Source organism: Salmo salar, chromosome ssa23 (genome assembly GCF_905237065.1).
Source record: "Salmo salar chromosome ssa23, Ssal_v3.1, whole genome shotgun sequence".
In the NCBI taxonomy this organism is placed as follows: Eukaryota; Metazoa; Chordata; class Actinopteri; order Salmoniformes; family Salmonidae; genus Salmo; species Salmo salar.
This window is the reverse complement of record NC_059464.1, coordinates 28,668,768-28,688,621: the sequence shown is the minus strand read 5'-3', so window position 1 is coordinate 28,688,621 and position 19,854 is coordinate 28,668,768. Positions and strand designations below refer to the sequence as shown.

At 46.2% G+C, this 19,854-nt stretch overlaps 1 protein-coding gene and 1 pseudogene across 1 annotated transcript; both read left to right on the top strand.

The window, feature by feature from the left end:
* Positions 1–14,029: 14,029 nt before the first annotated feature.
* Positions 14,030–14,687, top strand: LOC123729810 (uncharacterized). Its single transcript, XM_045705909.1, has one exon. The coding sequence runs from the start codon at positions 14,052–14,054 to the stop codon at positions 14,685–14,687; it is 636 nt and encodes a 211-aa protein (XP_045561865.1). The 5' UTR covers positions 14,030–14,051.
* Positions 14,688–14,714: 27 nt separating this feature from the next.
* On the top strand, positions 14,715–17,993 carry LOC106584233 (uncharacterized protein K02A2.6-like; annotated as a pseudogene).
* Positions 17,994–19,854: the final 1,861 nt, after the last annotated feature.

Below are 19,854 nucleotides of genomic sequence, written 5' to 3'. Positions count from 1 at the left end.
TTTTACTCCATGTGTAACTCTGTGTTGTTGTATGTTGTCGAACTGCTTTGCTTTATCTTGGCCAGGTCGCAATTGTAAATGAGAACTTGTTCTCAACTTGCCTACCTGGTTAAATAAAGGTGAAATAAATAAAATAAAATAAATAAATAAAAATAAAAATTATGGGGTTTTGTGTGTAGATGTATGAGCAAAATAATACATTTAATCAATTTTTGAATTCAGGCTGTAACACAACAAAATGTGGAATTGATCAAGGGGTATTAATACTTTATGAAGGCCCTGTAATTATGAACAGTGATGTTTTTTTATTTGCTTATGACATGCTAATTAGAAGCCAATCTGCACAATCAGTGAGGTTAGGGGTAATTGTTTCCTACTGTATTTACCGTACCACTCAAAGGTGTTAGTTGTGGAATCAACAAAACCTGCTTGAAATGACACCTTACCTTCCATCCAATTAGAAATTCAGAAACAATTTTCCTTTGTCACTGATCGAACAACAAAATCATGTGCTGCACATACAGTAAAGGAAACTAACTCTTTATGGAAGGTTTATGCTTTCTGAAAATGGCTTTAGTAGGTTACCCATGATCCATCACATTCTTAGAGTACTGCAATATATATAAAAAACTATTCATCCTCGACAGTACTTTCTACAGAACATACTAGTATGGATAGTGCCATATCAGCACAACCATCTCCTCCATAGCGCTCAATAATCCACTCAAAGGAAATCCCCTTTCATATAATGTACCATAAGTCATGTTTGATGATCAAAAGACATGCAATAATCTGTTGAAAACCTGTATTAGGTTTTTTAAGCATGGCAGGTCTATAGGAATGCAGTAGATTGATGGCCATGTGGTTGATGACATCTGATCTCCAATGTCTTATATTAAGACTGTTAAATCAGACATGAATATTCAGTGAGAGTTATAAATCAGAGCAGGACCGTTATAGAGACTGTGAGTGGTTGTTTCTCAGAGTGTTTATACCACACTGCCATGTTTTATCAACCAAAGAGGATAAAACTGACTGACCTTGAACATACACTGTACTCTCTGTCTCGCTCGCTCTCTCTCGCTCTCTCTCTCTCTTTCTCTCTTTCTATTTGCTGTTACTACTCCCACTCTGCAGATTGGTTATATTGTCATGAATCTTGCCCTGGAGGCATCTAGCGGAAATTGCTCAATTCTGCCTCCTGGGCAAGATTCATGACAATAAACATCAACCTGCAACTCTGTTTAAAAAACAAAGTGGGCTCTCGTTTTTCTTTACCAAATTCTTATTCTCTGTAATCAAGTTATCAAATCAAAGCAAATAAAAAGACAACAGCACATTTCATTCCTTGAAAATGTTTTTGCATTTCCTGCTCCGGGATCCTGCATTCTCAAGAGGCCTGTACAGAGCTGTGAGAGGAGAAAATGTAATCACTTTTACCTCCTTCACCATCCACCTCTTCTCTTTGCCATTCAGTTGTCCATAGGGTTCATTAGTTGGTAACTTGTATCAAAGCCTCAGCACCCATGCACCTTAATGTGGGAAAACCTCAGCCTTCTCCCAATAATTGGGTAGTAGTAACAAACACTAAGGGTTTGCCCACAATCAACCTAGCCAAATATGAACAGTTTTGAACGTTATTGCCCTTCCTTGCTGTAGTTTAAATGCAGACATTTTCTGCTTACGTTTTGAAAGAGTCGGAGGGACACAAATACAGTGTAGCAACTAGGATGGAAAGGCTTGCCTCGACAGAAATAGATGTCTATTCAGATGCCAGGGCTTTCACTTCCTGCCTCTGACATTGAGTGTTAATCTTGGTCACAGAGACTTCCATTGATTTGCTCATTGTCATTGTTCTACAGAGCTTTCCAGACCACTGAGAGAGATTAGATTGTCCCGCTTGAGGCTTGGTATTTGTTTTAGTAATTGATGTAGAAGAGGCCTAACAACAACAACAAAAATCTCTCCTCAATTTTATGCTTTATATTTATTGAAATAAGCTGAGAAGATTGAGCAAGCACAATTAAGGGAAATTGTCATTGAAGTCTGGAGTTTGATTGGTTCATTCTGGAAATATTTGTTTTGACTTTGTTTAAACTAATTGAATAAAGAACAAAAGGTCATACTAATTCAACTCTTCCTCGTTAAGATTCCCTATAAGAAGTACAGTATGTACTTATTGTGCTAAAAATAAGTGGAAGTTGCAGAACAGAAATTATATATATGACATGATCCCTATTCTGTAATAATGTATTTCATTTGTTTATAAATAATTATTGACATAATCTATAGTTAATTTGTAAATTGCCTTCATACAGTAGAGATTTGCTCATATATTTTGCCCTTTGCCCGTCACTGTTGCATGATAACAGTATCTCCTATTTTCTAATTAGATACATTTATTTTCTAAGCTTCTGAGATTTATCATCTCTAAGGATATTTTAATTCAACTGAAATTGAATGTGTTTGAAATAAAGAAAATGATACTCCAAAACCAAAGGTATGATACCACCTCTGTAAAAACAATTAATACATCTGCAGTTCCTTGTGGGAGATGGGGTAGGGAAAATAATAACATTTGATATGAGATGTGTCATTCTCTGCGCCAAATCAATTTAGACTACCTTACTGAATTAACGTCAAACATTAGCTACAATGAAACGTTCCGACTGAATTCATACTTCCATGAGTGCAACCTTTCCATTGCCCACAATCCATCTCTATAACCCACAATCCATCTCTATTTTGCTGCAAGAACAGTGTTTGTCCTAGGAAGACAGATGTTGATGAGAAATTATAAGAAATTTCCCATGAGGTAGGTCATGCATGCTCTGCCGTTCTCTAGTCTCTCCACAAAATAGCCTGTCATTTTTCAACCTTTATGTCTAGGCCTGCTTCTCTCTCCCCTTCCTCCTCTCCACACCACCGCTCCCTCCTTACAAGGCACTAGCAGTGTCACTAAATAAAGGTTTTAAGATATATATTTATACATGTGAACAGCGTGTTAAAACCTTCCTTCCTTCCATGGGTATACATCATGTTGGAGTTAATGAATAAGGTAACAGTCATTTTTTTAATGGCACTGCTTGAGTTCCAGAGCCTCATGATGAATAGGGCTGATTCTGCCCAGCTATAATTGCACCTATGTTACTGCACTCATAATAGATTTTTTTATCTCCTTAAAGTGAGTACATGTTAGCACATGCTAACCCCATCAGCTGGGCACCCACAGATAACAGAGAAGGAGAGGAGAAGTAATATGACTTGTGAAAGTGGGTGTAAAAGTCAGAGAGGGAGAGGTGTGGACTGAGCTGTTTGATATAGTGTGCCACTCTGTCAATGGTGGGTGTAGCTGGTGCATGGAAGTCAGGCGCAGGAGAGCAGAGATGAGTAGACAAAGCAGTTTATTTAGGCAATCATAATACGTAACGCAACTGCGTCACAAAACAAATGCCCAAAGAACAACTGAGGCAGCACACAGTACAAAACCCAAGTACAAAGTACCGGCTGCCACAAAGCACGGGTATAAAACAAAACCCGGCGCAAACCAGCCGGAAGCGTGCCAACCTTGACAATAAACAATACCCCACACAGACATGGTGGGAACAGAGGGCTAAATACACATAGTAATGATGATAAGATGTAAACCAGGTGTGCAGGAAAACAAAACAAATGAAAAATGAAAGGTGGAGCGGCGATGGCTAGAAGACCGGTGACGTCGAACGCCGAACGCCGCCAGAACAAGGAGAGGGACCGACTTCGGCGGAAGTCGTGACAGTACCCCCCCTTGACGTGCGGCTCCAGCAGCGGGCCGACACCGGCCTTGGGGATGACCCGGAGGGCGAGGTGCAGGGCGATCCGGATGCAGACGGTGGAACTCCCGCAGCATTGAAGGGTCCAATTCGTCCTCCACCGGGACCCAGCATCTCTCCTCCGGACCGTTCCCCTCCCAGTCCACGAGGTACTGAAGGCTCCTCGCCCGACGCCTCGAATCCAGTATGGCGCGAACGGAGTACGCCGGGACCCCCTCGATGTCCAGAGGGGGCGGAGGAACCTCCCGCACCTCAGACTCCTGGAGCGGGCCAGCCACCACCGGCCTGAGGAGAGACACACGGAACGAGGGGTTAATACAGTAATCGGGGGGAAGCTGTAACCTGTAATTCACCTCGTTCAGTCTCCTTAGGACTTTAAATGGCCCCACAAACTGCGGCCCCAGCTTCCGGCAGGGCAGGCGGAGGGGCAGGTTTTGGGTCGAGAGCCAGACCCGGTCCCCCGGTGCAAACACCGGGGCCTCAATGCGGTGACGGTCTGCGCTGGCTTTCTGGCGCAGCACGGCCCGCTGGAGGTGAACATGAGCGGCGTCCCATGTCTCCTCCGTGCGCCTGAACCAGTCGTCCACCGCAGGAGCCTCAGTCTGACTCTGATGCCAAGGCGCCAGAACCAGCTGATACCCCAGTATGCACTGGAAGGGGGAGAGGTTAGTGGAGGAGTGGCGAAGCGAGTTCTGAGCCATCTCGGCCCAGGGCACGAACGTCGCCCACTCCCCCAGTCGGTCCTGGAAATAAGACCGCAGAAACCTACCCACATCCTGGTTCAATCTCTCCACCTGCCCATTACTCTCGGGGTGAAAACCCGAGGTAAGGCTGATCGAGACCCCCAGACGTTCTATGAACGCCCTCCAGACCCTCAAAGTGAACTGGGAACCCCAATCAGACACTATATCCTCAGGCACCCCGTAGTGCCGGAAGACGTGCGTAAACAAGGCCTCCGCAGTCTGTAGGGCCATAGGGAGACCGGGCAGAGGAAGGAGACGGCAGGACTTAGAGAAACGATCCACAACAACCAGGATCTTGGTGTTTCCCTGTGATGGGTGGGAGATCTGTAAGGAAATCGATCGAGGTGAGACAGGTGTGACCATGGCCGTTGTGGAACAGGTAAGGGGTGTAGTTTACCTCTGGGCAAGTGCCTTACACTGGGCGCAAACCGAGCAGGAGGAAACATAAACCCTCACGTCCTTAGCCAAAGTGGGCCAACAGTACTTCCCACTCAGACAGCGCACCGTCCGACCAATGCCTGGATGACCAGAGGAGGGTGACGTGTGGCCCCAATAGATCAGTCGGTCACGGACAGCAGACGGAACGTACAGATGCCCAGCGGGACACTGGAGGGGAGCGGGCTCTGCACATAACGCCTGCTCAATGTCCGCGTCCAGCTCCCACACTACCGGCGCCACCAGGCAGGAGGCCGGGAGTATGGGGGTGGGATCCATGGGCCGCTCCTCTGTGTCATACAGCCGGGACAGTGCGTCTGCCTTCACGTTCTGGGAACCTGGTCTGTAAGAAAGGGTGAAAACAAAACGGGTGAAAAACATGGCCCACCTTGACTGACAAGGATTCAGTCTCCTCGCCGCCCGGATGTACTCCAGATTGCGGTGGTCAGTCCAGATGAGAAAAGGGTGTTTAGCCCCCTCAAGCCAATGTCTCCATGCCTTCAAAGCCTTGACGACAGCAAACAGCTCCCGGTCCCCCACGTCATAGTTTCGCTCCGCCGGGCTGAGCTTCCTCGTGAAGAAGGCACAGGGGCAGAGCTTCGGTGGCGTACCTGAACGCTGAAAGAGCACAGCTTATATCCCAGCCTCGGACTCTTCCACCTCCACTATGAACGCCAAAGAGGGAGCCGGATGGGCCAGCATGGGAGCCGAGGTAAACAGAGTCCTCAGGTGACCAAAAGCCCAGTCCGCCTCAGCCGACCACTGCAAACGTACCGGTCCCCCCTTCAGCAGTGAGGTAATGGGAGCCGCTACCTGACCAAAACCCCGGATAAACCTCCGGTAGTAATTGGCAAACCCTAGAAACCGCTGCACCTCCTTTACCGTGGTGGGAGTCGGCCAATTACGCACGGCTGAAATGCGGTCACTCTCCATCTCCACCCTGAGGTGGAAATGCGGTATCCTAGGAAGGAGACGGACTGTTGGAAGAACAGGCATTTCTCAGCCTTGACGTACAGGTCATGCTCCAACAGTCAACCAAACTCCCTGCGCACCAGGGACACATGCTAGGTGCATGTAGCTTAGTATATCAGAATGTCATCAACATACACCACTACACCCTGCCCGTGCAGGTCTCTGAAAATGTCGTCTACAAAAGCTTGGAATACTGATGGAGCATTCATCAACCAGTACGGCATGACGAGGTACTCATAATGCCCTGAGGTAGTACTGAACGCTGTCTTCCACTCGTCTCCCTCCCGGATACGCACCAGGTTGTAAGCGCTCCTGAGATCTAGTTTGGGGAAGAAGCGCGCCCCGTGCATTGACTCAATTGCTGTGGCTATGAGAGGTAGCGAGTAACTGTACCTCACAGTGATCTGGTTTAGGCCTCGATAGTCAATACACGGGCGCAGACCTCCCTCCTTCTTCTTCTTCACAAAAAATAAACTCGAGGAGGCGGTTGAAGTGGAAGACCGAATGTACTCCTGACGCAGGGATTCGGAGACATGTTTCCATAGGCGCCGTCGCCGCCTGTGACGGGATACACGTGACTCCTGGGAAGTGCGGCGTCTACCAGGAGATTTATCGCACAATCCCCCCGTCGATGGGGTTGTAATTGAGTTGCCTTCTTTATGGAGAAGGCGAGAGCCAAATCGGCGTATTCGGGGGGAATGCGCATGGTGGAGACCTGGTCTGGACTTTCCACCATAGTAGCACCAACAGAAACCCTCCGAAACACCTCCCCGAGCACTCTCGCGACCACCCCGTGAGAGCCCTCCATTGCCAAGAAACAGTGGGGTCATGACAGGCTAACCAGGGTAGGCCTAGCACCACGGGAAACGCAGGAGAGTCAATGAGAAAGAGACTGATTCTCTCCTTGGGACCCCCCTGCGTCACCATGCCCAGGGGAGCGATGGCCTCCCTAATCAAACCTGACCCCAATGGTCGACTGTCGTTCCATCCCGCTCCGGCGGCCAGGGTCCGAAAGTCCAGAGCGAACTCCTGGGTGCTCCTCGTCCCCTGCTGCAGGTGGAAGAGACGTTCACCCGCCGCTCTACCCTCAGGTGGGTGGTCGAAGACTGCCCGGAAACGCTCAGTCCGATGATGCTGTGGCACACCGCCCCAGACCATGACGGACCCTCCACCTCCAAATCGATCCAGAGTACAGGCCTCGGTGTAACGCTCATTCCTTTAACGATAAACGCGAATCCAACCATCACCCCTGGTAAGACAAAACCGAGACTCGTCAGTGAAGAGCACTTTTGCCAGTCCTGTCTGGTCCAGCAACGGTGGGTTTGTACCCACAGGCAACGTTGTTGCCGGTGATGTCTGGTGAGGACCTGCTTTACAACAGGCCTAAAAGCCCTCAGTCCAGCCTCTCTCAGCCTATTGCGGACAGTCTGAGCACTGATGGAGGGATTGTGTGTTCCTGGTGTAACTCGGGCAGTTGTTGTTGCCATCCTGTACCTGTCCCCAGGTGTGATGTTCGGATGTACCGATCCTGTGCAGGTGTTGTTACACATGGTCTGCCACTGCAAGGACGATCAGCTGTCCGTCCTGTCTCCCTGTAGCGCCTTCTTAGGCGTCTCACAGCAGGGACATTGCAATTTATTGCCCTGGCCACATCTGCAGTCCTCATGCCTCCTTGCAGCATGGCTAAGGCACGTTCACGTAGGTGAGCAGGGACCCTGGGCATCTTTCTTTTGGTGTTTTCAGAATCAGTAGAAAGGCCTCTTTAGCATCCTAAGTTTTCATAACTGTGACTTTAATTGCCTACCGTCTGTAAGTTGTTAGTGTCTTAACGACCGTTCCATAGGTGCACGTTCATTAATTGTTTATGGTTCATTGAACAAGCATGGGAAACAGTGTTTAAACCCGTCACAATGAAGATCTGTGAAGTCATTTGGATTTTTACAAATTATCTTTGAAAGACAGGGTCCTGAAAAAGGGACGTTTCTTTTTTTGCTGAGTTTTTATAGATTCAAGATGGTGCCGACGGACACAGTCAGCGTCTCATGACATTCAGCCTGACTTTGTTATTTAGTGACTTTTTAGTGTTCATCTTAAAAAATGTCGTACAGAAAGTTCATACTATTATCACCTATGACTGCCAAGCACTTTTGGAAATCAGATCGGCAGTTACTTGCCTCGATTTCAACTTCAACTTCGACTTATTTGTTCTGAACTCCTTGTTTACATCGGACCATATTCCATTGTTCAGTCTACCAAAGAAGTGTCACAAGCATAGATGCTGGAGAAGGGCTGGCATCTTGGTTAGATTAAGATGCAGAGGAAATCATCCGTCACTCCCCTCTATTTTATTGGCAAATGTCCAGTCACTTGAGAATAAGATGGACGAGCTCCTTTCGAGAGTATCCTATCAACGCGACTTGAAAAGCTGTAATATTCTATGAGCTACAGAGACTTGGCTGACTAATGCTATGGATATACTGCTCGGCGGATTCTCCATGCTTCGTCCCGATCGGACAATGGACTCGGGGAAAAAAACAAAAGTGGGAGGGGTGTGCCTTTTTCTAAGCAACAACTGGTGTGCGGTTTCCAGGGTGAAGGAAGTCCCAAGCTTTTGCTCATCCGACATAGACAACCTCATGGTAAATTGCAGACCCTTTTATCTACCCAGAGAGTTTTCATCTTAAAATTACACCGCTGTCTACATCCCACTACAAGCCAACACCATTTTGGCACTCAACGAACTGTACGGGCCGTAAACATACAAGCAACCGTGCACCCAGAGGCAGCGTTCCTTGTAGCTGGAGACTTTATCGCGGGGAGACTCAAATCTATTTTACCCAATTTCTATTAACACGTCTCCTGCACCACAAGAGGTGCTAAAACCAGGACTCATGCGATGGCATTGTGTTGTTTAAAACATCCGTCACGGCTTCATCAATAAGTGCATTGAGGATGTCATCCCCACAGTGAGTGTACGTAGGTACCCAAACCAAAAAGCCATGGATTACAGGCTGCATCTGCGATACTCGTCGGATGTGGCAGGGCTTGGAGACTATTGCGGATTACAAAGGGAAACACAGCCGTGAGTTGCCCAGTGATGCAGCCCTCCCAGACTAACAAAATGCCTTCACACTTGCTTCGAGGTAAACAATACTAAGCCATGCATGGGAGCCTCTGCTGTTCTGGACGACTGTGTGATCTCGCTCTCTGTGGCCAACATGAGTAAGACTTTTAAACAAGTTAACACCTGAATACCAGAGCTCATTTTCAGAGCATGCGCAGACCAGCTAGTGTCTTCACTGACATTTTCAAACTTTCTTTGTCCCAGTCAGTAATCCCAACATGTTTCAAGCTGACCACCGCTGTTCCTGTTCCTAAGAACTATAACTTAACCTAAATGACTATCATCCCGTAGCAATCACATCTGTAATCATAAAGTGCTTTGAAAGGCAGGTCAGGGCACACATCAACACCATCATCCCAGCCACACTGGACCCACTCCAATACGGATACCGCCCCAACAGATCCACAGATGACACAATCTCAATTGCATTTCACACTGCTCTCTCCCACCTGGACTAGAGGAATACCTAGGTGAGAATTATGTTCATTGACTACAGCTCAGCGTTCAACACCATAGTCTTATCCAAGCTCATCACCAAGCTTGGGATCCTGGGAATGAACACCTCTCTCTGCAACTGGATCCTGGACATCCTGATGGTTTTCTCCCAGGTGTTGAGGTTAGACAACACCACCTCAGCCACACTGACCCTCAAGGGGCCCCTCAGGGGTGTGTGCTTAGCGCCTTTTCTCCCTTGACTGGCTGCATCAGCGCTTGGTATGGTGGCTGCATCAGCGCTTGGTATGGTAACTGCATCACCCTCGACCGCAAGGCGCTACAGAGGGTGGTGCGGACGGCCCAGTACATCACTGGGCCATAACCGACTGCAGCTGCTTGATGTCTGGATTTGGCTGTACAAAGTGTATCAGGGGACAAGTCTCTTCTGAATGTAACTTTGATCTAGAGGGGGTGTTTCCCCCAGGGCTTCAGAGGCTGCGGTACAGCTCACAGAATGTTTCTTTCGGGGCTCTGACACTACCTCCCTCTATCTACATAAGAATAAAGCATGGATAGTGTTCTTTCAGTGAACTGAATGTCTCATTATACACCTAACCACCACATCTCCCAGAACAAGTTTATTTTATGTGAATATTATTCCCATATGCGTAGAGGTTCACTCTTGGGGTAGAGCAGCCTTTCCTGTGTGACTATGGTTACAGTGTCTATTTGTTGCTATCATGAATAATGTATTGTCCTCCGTCAAAGCATTTGAATATCGCTATAGTCTGCTACAATCAAAGAAAGCCACCTGCAACACATGTCATACAGTAGTCCTGGTTTGAAGAATAACATTTGGAGCAGCACTTTGAATAAAAATCCAACATTTGAATATTATAACATTTAAAAACCTTGGAGAACTAATGTCACAGAACGGCAACATGAAAAAGCATGGTTTCACATTATCCTCAACATAAAGTCTTTGGAGCAAAATCATAGGCTAATGCTATTGCTGTATTACATTATGATTATTTTTTATTTCAAAACTTTTGTTTTCAATTAGACTTTTTATGGTAAAATAAAAATCTGATACAAAATGTACAAAACACTTGAATACAACTGTATGGAAGATAGCATGTATCACATCTGAGGATGAACTATCTTTATAATATAAAGATAATATAATATATATTATAATGATCCCATAATAATACATCTCACACCTAATTCCATGTTGCACCACTGTATGATTAATGACAATAAGCACACTATGCAGCCACTGTTTCATTTAATATAAATGTCTATCTATTGGTCACACATCTCCAACATTATTTACGATGATATGCATGGCAGTGTATTGTACACCTGTTATAAATTAAAGGAGAAACTGTGATCTCAACACACAATCATTTGTTGAATATTATAGTGAGAGAGATATTTGTAAGCATGATATCTAGTATGTCTTGCCGTTACTCACTAAATTCAACCAACATCACACAGGCTGCAATTCATGTAGACAAAATCACATATTGTCCCTACCCCTTTCTCTCTCTAGATCTCCTCCTATCTGACTGTCTGAGAGTGAGTAATCCTGGGCTGCTCAGGAGAGCTCCTTGTCAGTAATATGCCAGTTAAAGAGAGTGAGGAAGACGAATGAGTGTTCTTTTAAGGAAAGAGAAAGAGAAAGAGAGAGAGAGAGAGTGTGTGTGAGAGAGAGAGAGAAGGAGAAGAGGAGGAGGAGCTGGTAAAGAGAGCAGTGAGAGGAGATAAGTAAAACACCTTGTGGGGTTGGCCGCTGGTTGACTTGCAGACAGACAGGGCTCTGGGGGGCTGGCTAATTGTCTCCAGAGAGGCAGGGAAGTAAAATGGATTTATTCTAATGAGATCCTTTGGAGTGTCTCCTTTTAAGAACGTTTCAGGACTTATCAGGTTGAGGTCCGCTTGCTTGTCTGAATCCCTTCGAAGAAGCCCACTGGAAACGTACACATAATTTCAACATGGATAATTGGGTAATATTTGGTTGAGACATTTATCAATGAGATCGTAACCTCTACTCAATAAGACAGACAAAGCTAGTTGAATTTCCAATGTGTTATCACTCTGCTTTCAACCATTTAAAAGTACAGCCAAGTTCAAATGGGAATACAATGCCAGATATTGTGGATTTATAAAACAGATTTTGTTATCATTGTGCTTCATCTAATAGCAGAACCAAATGACCTGGATTACAGTTGAGATTACATTAAAAGTACATGGTCTAAGTGATGCCTTTCGAGATTCTGCACAGATTATTACAGCAATTGTGAAGATCTCCACAGACCTGTGACGACCTATTTATGCCATGACTAGCCGGCTACCACCCGGTTACTCAACCCTGCACCCTAGAGTCTGCTGCCCTATATACATAGACATGGAATCACTGGCCACTTTAATAATGGAACACTAGTCACTTTAATAATGTTTACATACTGCTTTACTCATCTCATATGTACAGTGCCTTGCAAAAGTATTCATCCCCTTTGTGTTTTTCCATTACAACCTGTAATTTAAATAGATTTTTATTTGGATTTCATGTAATGGACATACACAAAATAACCCAAAATGGTAAAGTGAAATGAAAAAAAATAACTTGTTTCAAAAAATGTGAAGAAAAAAAAAAAACGGAAAAGTGGTTTGTGCATATGTATTCACCCCGTTTGCTTATGAAGCCTCTAAATAAGATCTGGTGCAACCAATTACCTTCAGAAGTCATATAATTAGTTAAATAAAGTCCACCTGTGTGCAATCTGTGCAATCTATGTCCCCCTGTGTGCAAGTCTTACATGATCTGTCACATGATCTCAGTATATATATATATATATATACACCTGTTCTGAAAGGCCCCAGAGTCTGCAACACCACTAAGCAAGGGGCACCACCAAGCAAGCAGCAACATGAAGACCAAGGAGCTCTCCAAACAGGTCAGGGACAAAGTTGTGGAGAAGTACAAATCAGGGTTTGGGTTATTAAAAACAAAACTGAAACTTTGAACATCCCACGGAGCACCATTCAATCCATTATTAAAAAATGGAAAGAATATGGGACCACAACAAACCTACCAAGAGAAGGCGCCCACCAAAACTCTCGGACCAGGCATGGAGGGCATTAATCAGAGAGGCAACAAAGAGACCAAAGATAACCATGAAGGAGCTGCAAAGCTCCACAGCGGAGATTGGAGTATCTGTCCATAGGACCACTTTAAGCCATACACTCCACAGAGCTGGCCTTTCCAGAAGAGCGGCCAGAAAAAAGCATTGTTTAAAGAAAAAAATAAGCAAACACGTTTGGTGTTCGCCAAAAGGCATATGGGAGACTACCCAAACATATGGAAGAAGATACTCTGGTCAGATGAGACAAAAATGTAGCTTTTTGACCATCAAGGAAAATGTTATGTCTGGCGCAACCACAACACCTCTCATCACCCTGAGAACACCATCCCCACAGTGAAGCATGGTGGTGGCAGCATCATGCTGTGGGGATGTTTTTCCTCCGCAGGGACTGGGAAACTGGTCAGAATTGAAGGAATGATGGATGGCGCTAAATACAGGGAAATTCTTGAGGGAAACCTGTTTCTGTCTTCCAAAGATTTGAGACTGGGACGGAGGTTCACCGTCCAGCAGGACAATAACCCTAAACATACTGCTAAAGCAACACTCAAGTGGTTTAAAAGGGAAACATTAAAATGTCTCGGAATGGCCTAGTCAAAGCCCAGACCTCAATCCAATTGAGAATCTGTGGTATGGCTTAAAGATTGCTGTACACCAGCGGAACCCATCCAACTTGAAGGAGCTGGAGCAGTTTTGCCTTGAAGAATGGGCAAAAATCCCAGTGGCTAGATGTGCCAAGCTTATAGAGCCATATCCCAAGAGACTTGCAGCTGTAATTGCTGCAAAAGGGGGCTCTACAAAGTATAGACTTTGTGGGTGAATAGTTATGCACGCTCAATGTGTATGTGACCAATGCAATTTGATTTGAACTTTTTATATGATTACATAAGAATACATTTATAGTAACAGCAACCTCAAAATGTGGCCATGGATGTTGTTATAGTGTGGACACTATATAAATAATGACATGGTTATTATTGGTATTGACCGTGACCTTTCCCTTTTGATGATGTCATCACTAAGAGTGAGTTCTGTGCAATGTGATTCTACCACCGGTTGAGTGGGCTATATAGTTCTGCTATATTTGTACCGTTTGTACCTGGCAATACACCTTTAGGTTTGGGTTGAAAGTAAAGGAAAGTAATATTGACATGCGTGTGGGCATTCCTTGTCAAGTTACTACACCTTTTTGGCGATGAAGATAAAACTTTATCACCTTGTACAGGGCGAGGTACTAGCTAGCTAAGAAACAGTGGAGGTAGTCAGTTAGCTAGCTAGCTTAATGAGCGACGGAGAGCAGGTGCCGCTGGACGGAAACGCCGATGGGGACAATCAGCAGCAAGGGAAAATCACTAACGAGGATCAAGGACAAGTTGGCGTTATAATGGCAATGTTTGGGACTATCACTGAGTTTGTGGAAGAGAACGAGGACTGGACGGAATATGTGGAAAGGTTGGGACACTTTTTCTTGGCAAATGGAATCATAGATGAGGCTAAACAGCGCTCTATCCTCTTGAGTGTGTGTGGGGCTAAGACCTACAAGCTAATGAGGAATTTGGCTACACCACGGAGACCGGGAGAAATTCCTTTTGGGGATCTACTTGCTCTCGTTCAGACTCACCACAATCCAAAGCCGTCAGTGATTGTCCAGAGGTTCAAGTTTAACTGCCATTTTCGGAAAACAGGTCAGTCTGTTGCTAACTTTGTTGCTGAATTACGTGAACTCTCTGAACATTGTGAGTTTGGGGCTATGTTAGAGGACATGCTCCGTGACAGATTAGTCTGTGGCATTAATGAGGACAGCATACAGCGCCGGTTGCTGGGGGAAGCCACACTGACTTTCAAGAGAGCATTGGAACTATCTCAAGGGATGGAGATGGCTGCTAGTAATGTGAAAAATATTCAAAAGGTCAACAGTGAAAGTTGTGCAGTGCATCAGGTGACAAAAGAGGTGGCAGGAAAAAGGGGAAAAGCAGTGGAATGTTTCAGATGTGGAGGGACACATTATGGTAACAACTAAGTTCATGGAGACTGTCTGTCACAATTGCAACAAAAAGGGACATTTAGCAAAAAAATGCAGGGGTCCTAGGAGCAAGCCAGAGGGTGGGCGGACTGGGCTGGGCAAGTTCACAGCACCAAAGCCTCAGTCAGCAGCGCACCACCTAGAGAGCACAGAGGAGGAGGAAGAGCATTGTTCCTACAACATGTTTAATGTGAGGGAGCCGCGCGCAGAGCCTATCTATGCTACAGTGGAGGTAGATGGAAAGCAGATGAGGATGGAGGTTGACACGGGGGCCTCTGCCTCTGTCATAAGTGAGGAGACCTACAAACAAAAATGGGGCTCAAGACAGGTTTCTGCCCTCACACCGGAAGGGATCAGACTGCGTACGTACACCAGGGAGACCATACCATTGCTGGGGGCTCTAGAGGTGGACATTGCATACAACAGCCAGGAAGCGAGAGCACGGCTCCTGGTGGTGAAAGGGAATGGGCCTAGTTTACTAGAGCGTGACTGGCTAAACAAAATACAACTGAGCTGGGGTGAGATAAAACACACCCGAGTGACTGAGGATGTCATTCAAAAGTACCCAGAGATTTTCAAAGATGAACTGGGCACACTGCAGGGCACTGCAGTTAAGCTGTTCGTGGATCCTCAGGCCGAGCCTCGCTTTTTCAAGCCCAGGACAGTGCCTTACGCCATGAAAAATAAAGTGGAAGATGAGTTGTAGCGGCTGCAGGAAGCAAACGTCATTACTCCCGTTCAGTTCTCCCGCTGGGCAGCTCCTATCGTTCCCGTTCTGAAAAGTGACGGCACGGTGCGTATATGTGGGGACTACAAACTCACCATCAACAGGGCCTCTAAGCTAGACGCTTACCCACTGCCATGAGTGGAGGACTTGTTCGCGACACTGGCAGGAGGCAAGACGTTCTCAAAGCTTGACATGAGTCACGCCTACCAACAGCTCCTCCTGGATGAGGACTCAAAAGAGTATGTCACAGTGAACACGCTTGTTCAGGTAAAACCGCATGGTTTTCGGAGTGGCGTCCAGCCCAGCCATTTTCCAGAGGACAATGGATAATCTGCTGCAGGGGATCCCTCATGTAGCAGTGTACCTGGATGACATCCTGGTTACAGGGGAGACGGAGGAGGAGCACCTCCACCATCTGGACCAGGTGTTAAAGAGATTCTCTGAGGCAGGGCTGCGCCTGAAGCGTAGCAGGTGCACATTCCAAGCACAGAGTGTGACATACCTAGGTCACAAGATCACAGCGCAGAGTCTGTGTCCTGTGGAGGACAAAGTCAGGGCAATCAAGGATGCTCCAAACCCCAAGAATGGGTCAGAGCTCAGGTCGTTCCTGGACATGGTGAACTACTATGGTAAGTTCCTCCCGGAGCTGTCGACAGTGTTGGCTCCACTTTATCAGTTGCTCCACAAAGACTGTAAATGGAAGTGGGGGCCAGCACAAGAGAAAGCTTTCAAGGAAGTGAAAGCACTACTACAATCAGCACAACTTCTGGTTCATTTTGACCAAGACAAAGAGATCATCCTGTCATGTGACGCCTCACCCTATGGCGTCGGGGCAGTACTCTCTCATCAGATGGAGGACGGGTCAGAGAGACCCATTGGATTCGCATCACGTACGCTGACGAGTGCTGAGAAGGGTTATTCACAGTTAGACAAGGAAGGTCTGGCCATAGTCTTTGCTGTGAACTTCCATCAGTACCTCTGCGGTCGTCATTTCACCATATGCACTGACCACAAACCACTGATGAGCCTTTTTAGTGAATCAAGATGCATTCCGCCCATGGCTTCAGCAAGGTTACAGCGCTGGGCCCTGACACTGTCAGCTTACCAGTACACAATAGTGTATAGAGCGGGGAAGGACAATGCAAATGCAGACGCGCTCAGCCGTCTCCCGCTACCAGAGATGCCTGCCACAACTGTGGTGCCTCCCGAGACAATTTTCCTAATGGAGAGATTGTCAAACTCACCTGTGAATGCCAAACAGAACAAACAGTGGACAGACCGGGATCCTATCCTGTCCCAAGTGAAAAGATTCCTGATGCAGGGTTGGCCTCCTGTCATAGAGGATGATGGACTAAGACCTTATGCAAAGCGCAAAACTGAGCTGAGTGTGCAGGATGGCTGCATACTCTGGGGGTCCAGAGTGGTTGTTCCACCCCCTGGCCGTGCACAAGTCATGGATGAGGTCCTTGAGGCTCACCCGGGTGCCTCCCGGATGAAAAGTTTAGCCAGATCTTACATCTGGTGGCCTAACATGGATCAGGAGGTAGAAGACAAAGTTAAATCATGTTCTGAGTGCCAGATCAACCAGAAGATGGCGCCGCCCGCGCCACTACATCTGTGGGAGTGGCCTGACCGCCCATGGTCCAGGCTGCATATAGATTTTGCAGGCCCTTTCATGGGTCACATGTTGCTTGTCATGGTGGACGCACACTCCAAGTGGCTGGAGGCGCACATCATGAGCAACATCACAGCGACCACAACCATCAAAAAGCTTCGGCAGGTGTTTTCAACCCATGGTCTGCCGGACTATCTGGTGTCCGACAACGCAACAACGTTTACCTGTGACTTGTTCCAAGAATTCATGCGGAGAAACGGGATCCGCCATGTCCGCAGCGCCCCGTTTCACCCGGCCTCAAACGGCTTAGCGGAGCGAGCTGTGCAGACACTGAAAGAGGGGCTCAAAAGGATGACTGGGGGAACCATCACAACTAAGCTCTCTCGGTTCTTGTTCCAGTACCGCATCACGCCACAAACAACAACAGGACAGGCTCCAGCGGTGATGTTAATGTGCAGAAAGCCAAAAGCTCACCTGGATCTACTGCGTCCGAACATCAGAGCACGAGTGGAACGGAAGCAGGAGAAACAAAAAGAGAGACAGTTAAAACCCAATGACACTGTCTACATCCGCAACTTCACATGCAGCCAACGCTGGTTGCCAGGTATCATTCTGAGTCAGAGTGATCCCGTCTCCTTTGTGGTCAAACTGACTGATGGGCGAGTCATGCGCAGACACCAGGACCATCTCCGCCTGCGCTATGACAAAGACAAGAGCATGTTTTCAGACGGAACAGCTGTGGGTGGTAGTATACAAGTTGAAATCCCACAGGAAACAGCATCTGAGGAACAGGGGCATTCAGTGGTTCCAGCAGAGGGTGATGGACATTCTCTCACAAACACCCAACCCGCTCCTGTGCCCTCAGACCCAGCTCCACTGGGACACGCCTTACCTGTGTCTCGTAGCACACCAGGAGTACTGCGCAGATCACAGCATAGTCACAAGCCTCCTGAAAGACTAACTCTGTAGTTGAGACTGAGAGACTCATGGTGTTAGTGTTTGTTAGGAGCAGCAGACCTAGTTGAAAAGAAATAAGAACTGTCATTTTGTTGTTGTTGTTTTATTTACATTTACGGTAACACCAGCAGAAGTTCTACAGTGTGGTGTAGTAAAGAAAAGAAAACACTGATGTGGTTTACTTGTTAACCTTATGTTTTCCTTACAGGGGGGATTTAAATTGTGGGGGGAGAAGTGTTATAGTGTGGACACTATATAAATTATGACATGGTTATTATTAGTATTGACCGTGACCTTTCCCTTTTGATGATGTCATCACTAAGAGTGAGTTCTGTGCAATGTGATTCTACCACCGGTTGAGTGGGCTATATAGTTCTGCTATATTTGTACCGTTTGTACCTGGCAATACACCTTTAGGTTTGGGTTGAAAGTAAAGGAAAGTAATATCGAAATGCGTGTGGGCATTCCTTGTCAAGTTACTACAGATGTGTTACTAATTTTAAGGTTGAATTTGACATTAGTTAATAAAAAAGCTTATATTAAATTAATTGTGTTTGGTTGACAACGCAACCAAATATCAACATTTAATGGATCTGTATTTACTGCTTGGATAGTTCCATCTGAGCCTCTGGCTTAATCCCACTCTAACTGGTTGAGTTGGAGATGTGAATCCAACATATAATTTGTTATTGACAAGTTAATAGGATATTTATTGTATTTCAGAAGAGATATTGAATTGTGTTTGGTTGTTAAGATTTAATACCATTTGTGCCATTGACTTACTCTGGCTTGAAGTCCAGGCACCACAGGCTGAAATTACATTTTTGCATCTACCTATCAATTTTGAGATTTGTTGGTATCTTGGTCCATTAATACTGATATTAGTATATTCAAAAAGTGTAAAATGTAAAAAAAAACTTGATGAAAATGTATATTTTGATCACACGGACTGGGAAATGTTCCAGGCAGCCTCAGAGAATAATATTGATTCATATGCTGATTCGGTGAGTGTGTTTATAAGGAACTGCACTGGAGATATTGTACCCACAGTGACTATTAAAACCTACCCTAACCAGAAACTGTGGATAGACGGCGGTATTCTCGCAAAAGTGCGAACCACCGCATTTAACCATGGAAAGACGACTGGGAATATGGCCGAATACAAACACTGTAGTTATTCCTTCCGCAAGGCAATCAAACAAGCGAAATGTCGGTATAGGGACAAAGTGGAGTCGCAATTCAACGGCTCAGACACAAGATGTGTGTGGCAGGGTCCACAGGCAATCATGGACTACAAAAAGAAAACCAGCCTGGTCACGGACACCGACGTCTTGCTTCCAGACAAACTAAACACCTTTGCCTGCTTTGAGGATAATACAGCGCCACCGACGTGGCCCCGCTACCAATGACTGCGGGCCCTCCCTCTCCTTCTCCGTGACTGACGTGAGTAAGACATTTAAACGTGTTAACACTCGCAAGGATACCGGCCCAGACCGCATCCCTAGCCGCGTCCTCAGGGCATGCACAGACCAGCCGGCTGGTGTGTTTACGGACATATTCAATCCCAATCCCAATTTGCTGTCCCCACATGCTTCAAGATGGTCACTATTGTTCCTGTACCCAAGAAGGCAAAGATAACTGAACTAAATGACTATCACCCCGTAGCACTCACTTCTGTCATCATGAAGTGCTTTGAGAGACAAGTCAAGGATAATATCACCTCCACCTTACCTTCCACCCTAGAACCACTTCAATTTGCATATCGCCCCAATAAGTCCACAGACGATGCAATCACCATCACACTGCCCTATCCCATCTGGACAAGAGGAATACCTATGTAAGAATGCTGTTCATTGACTACAGCT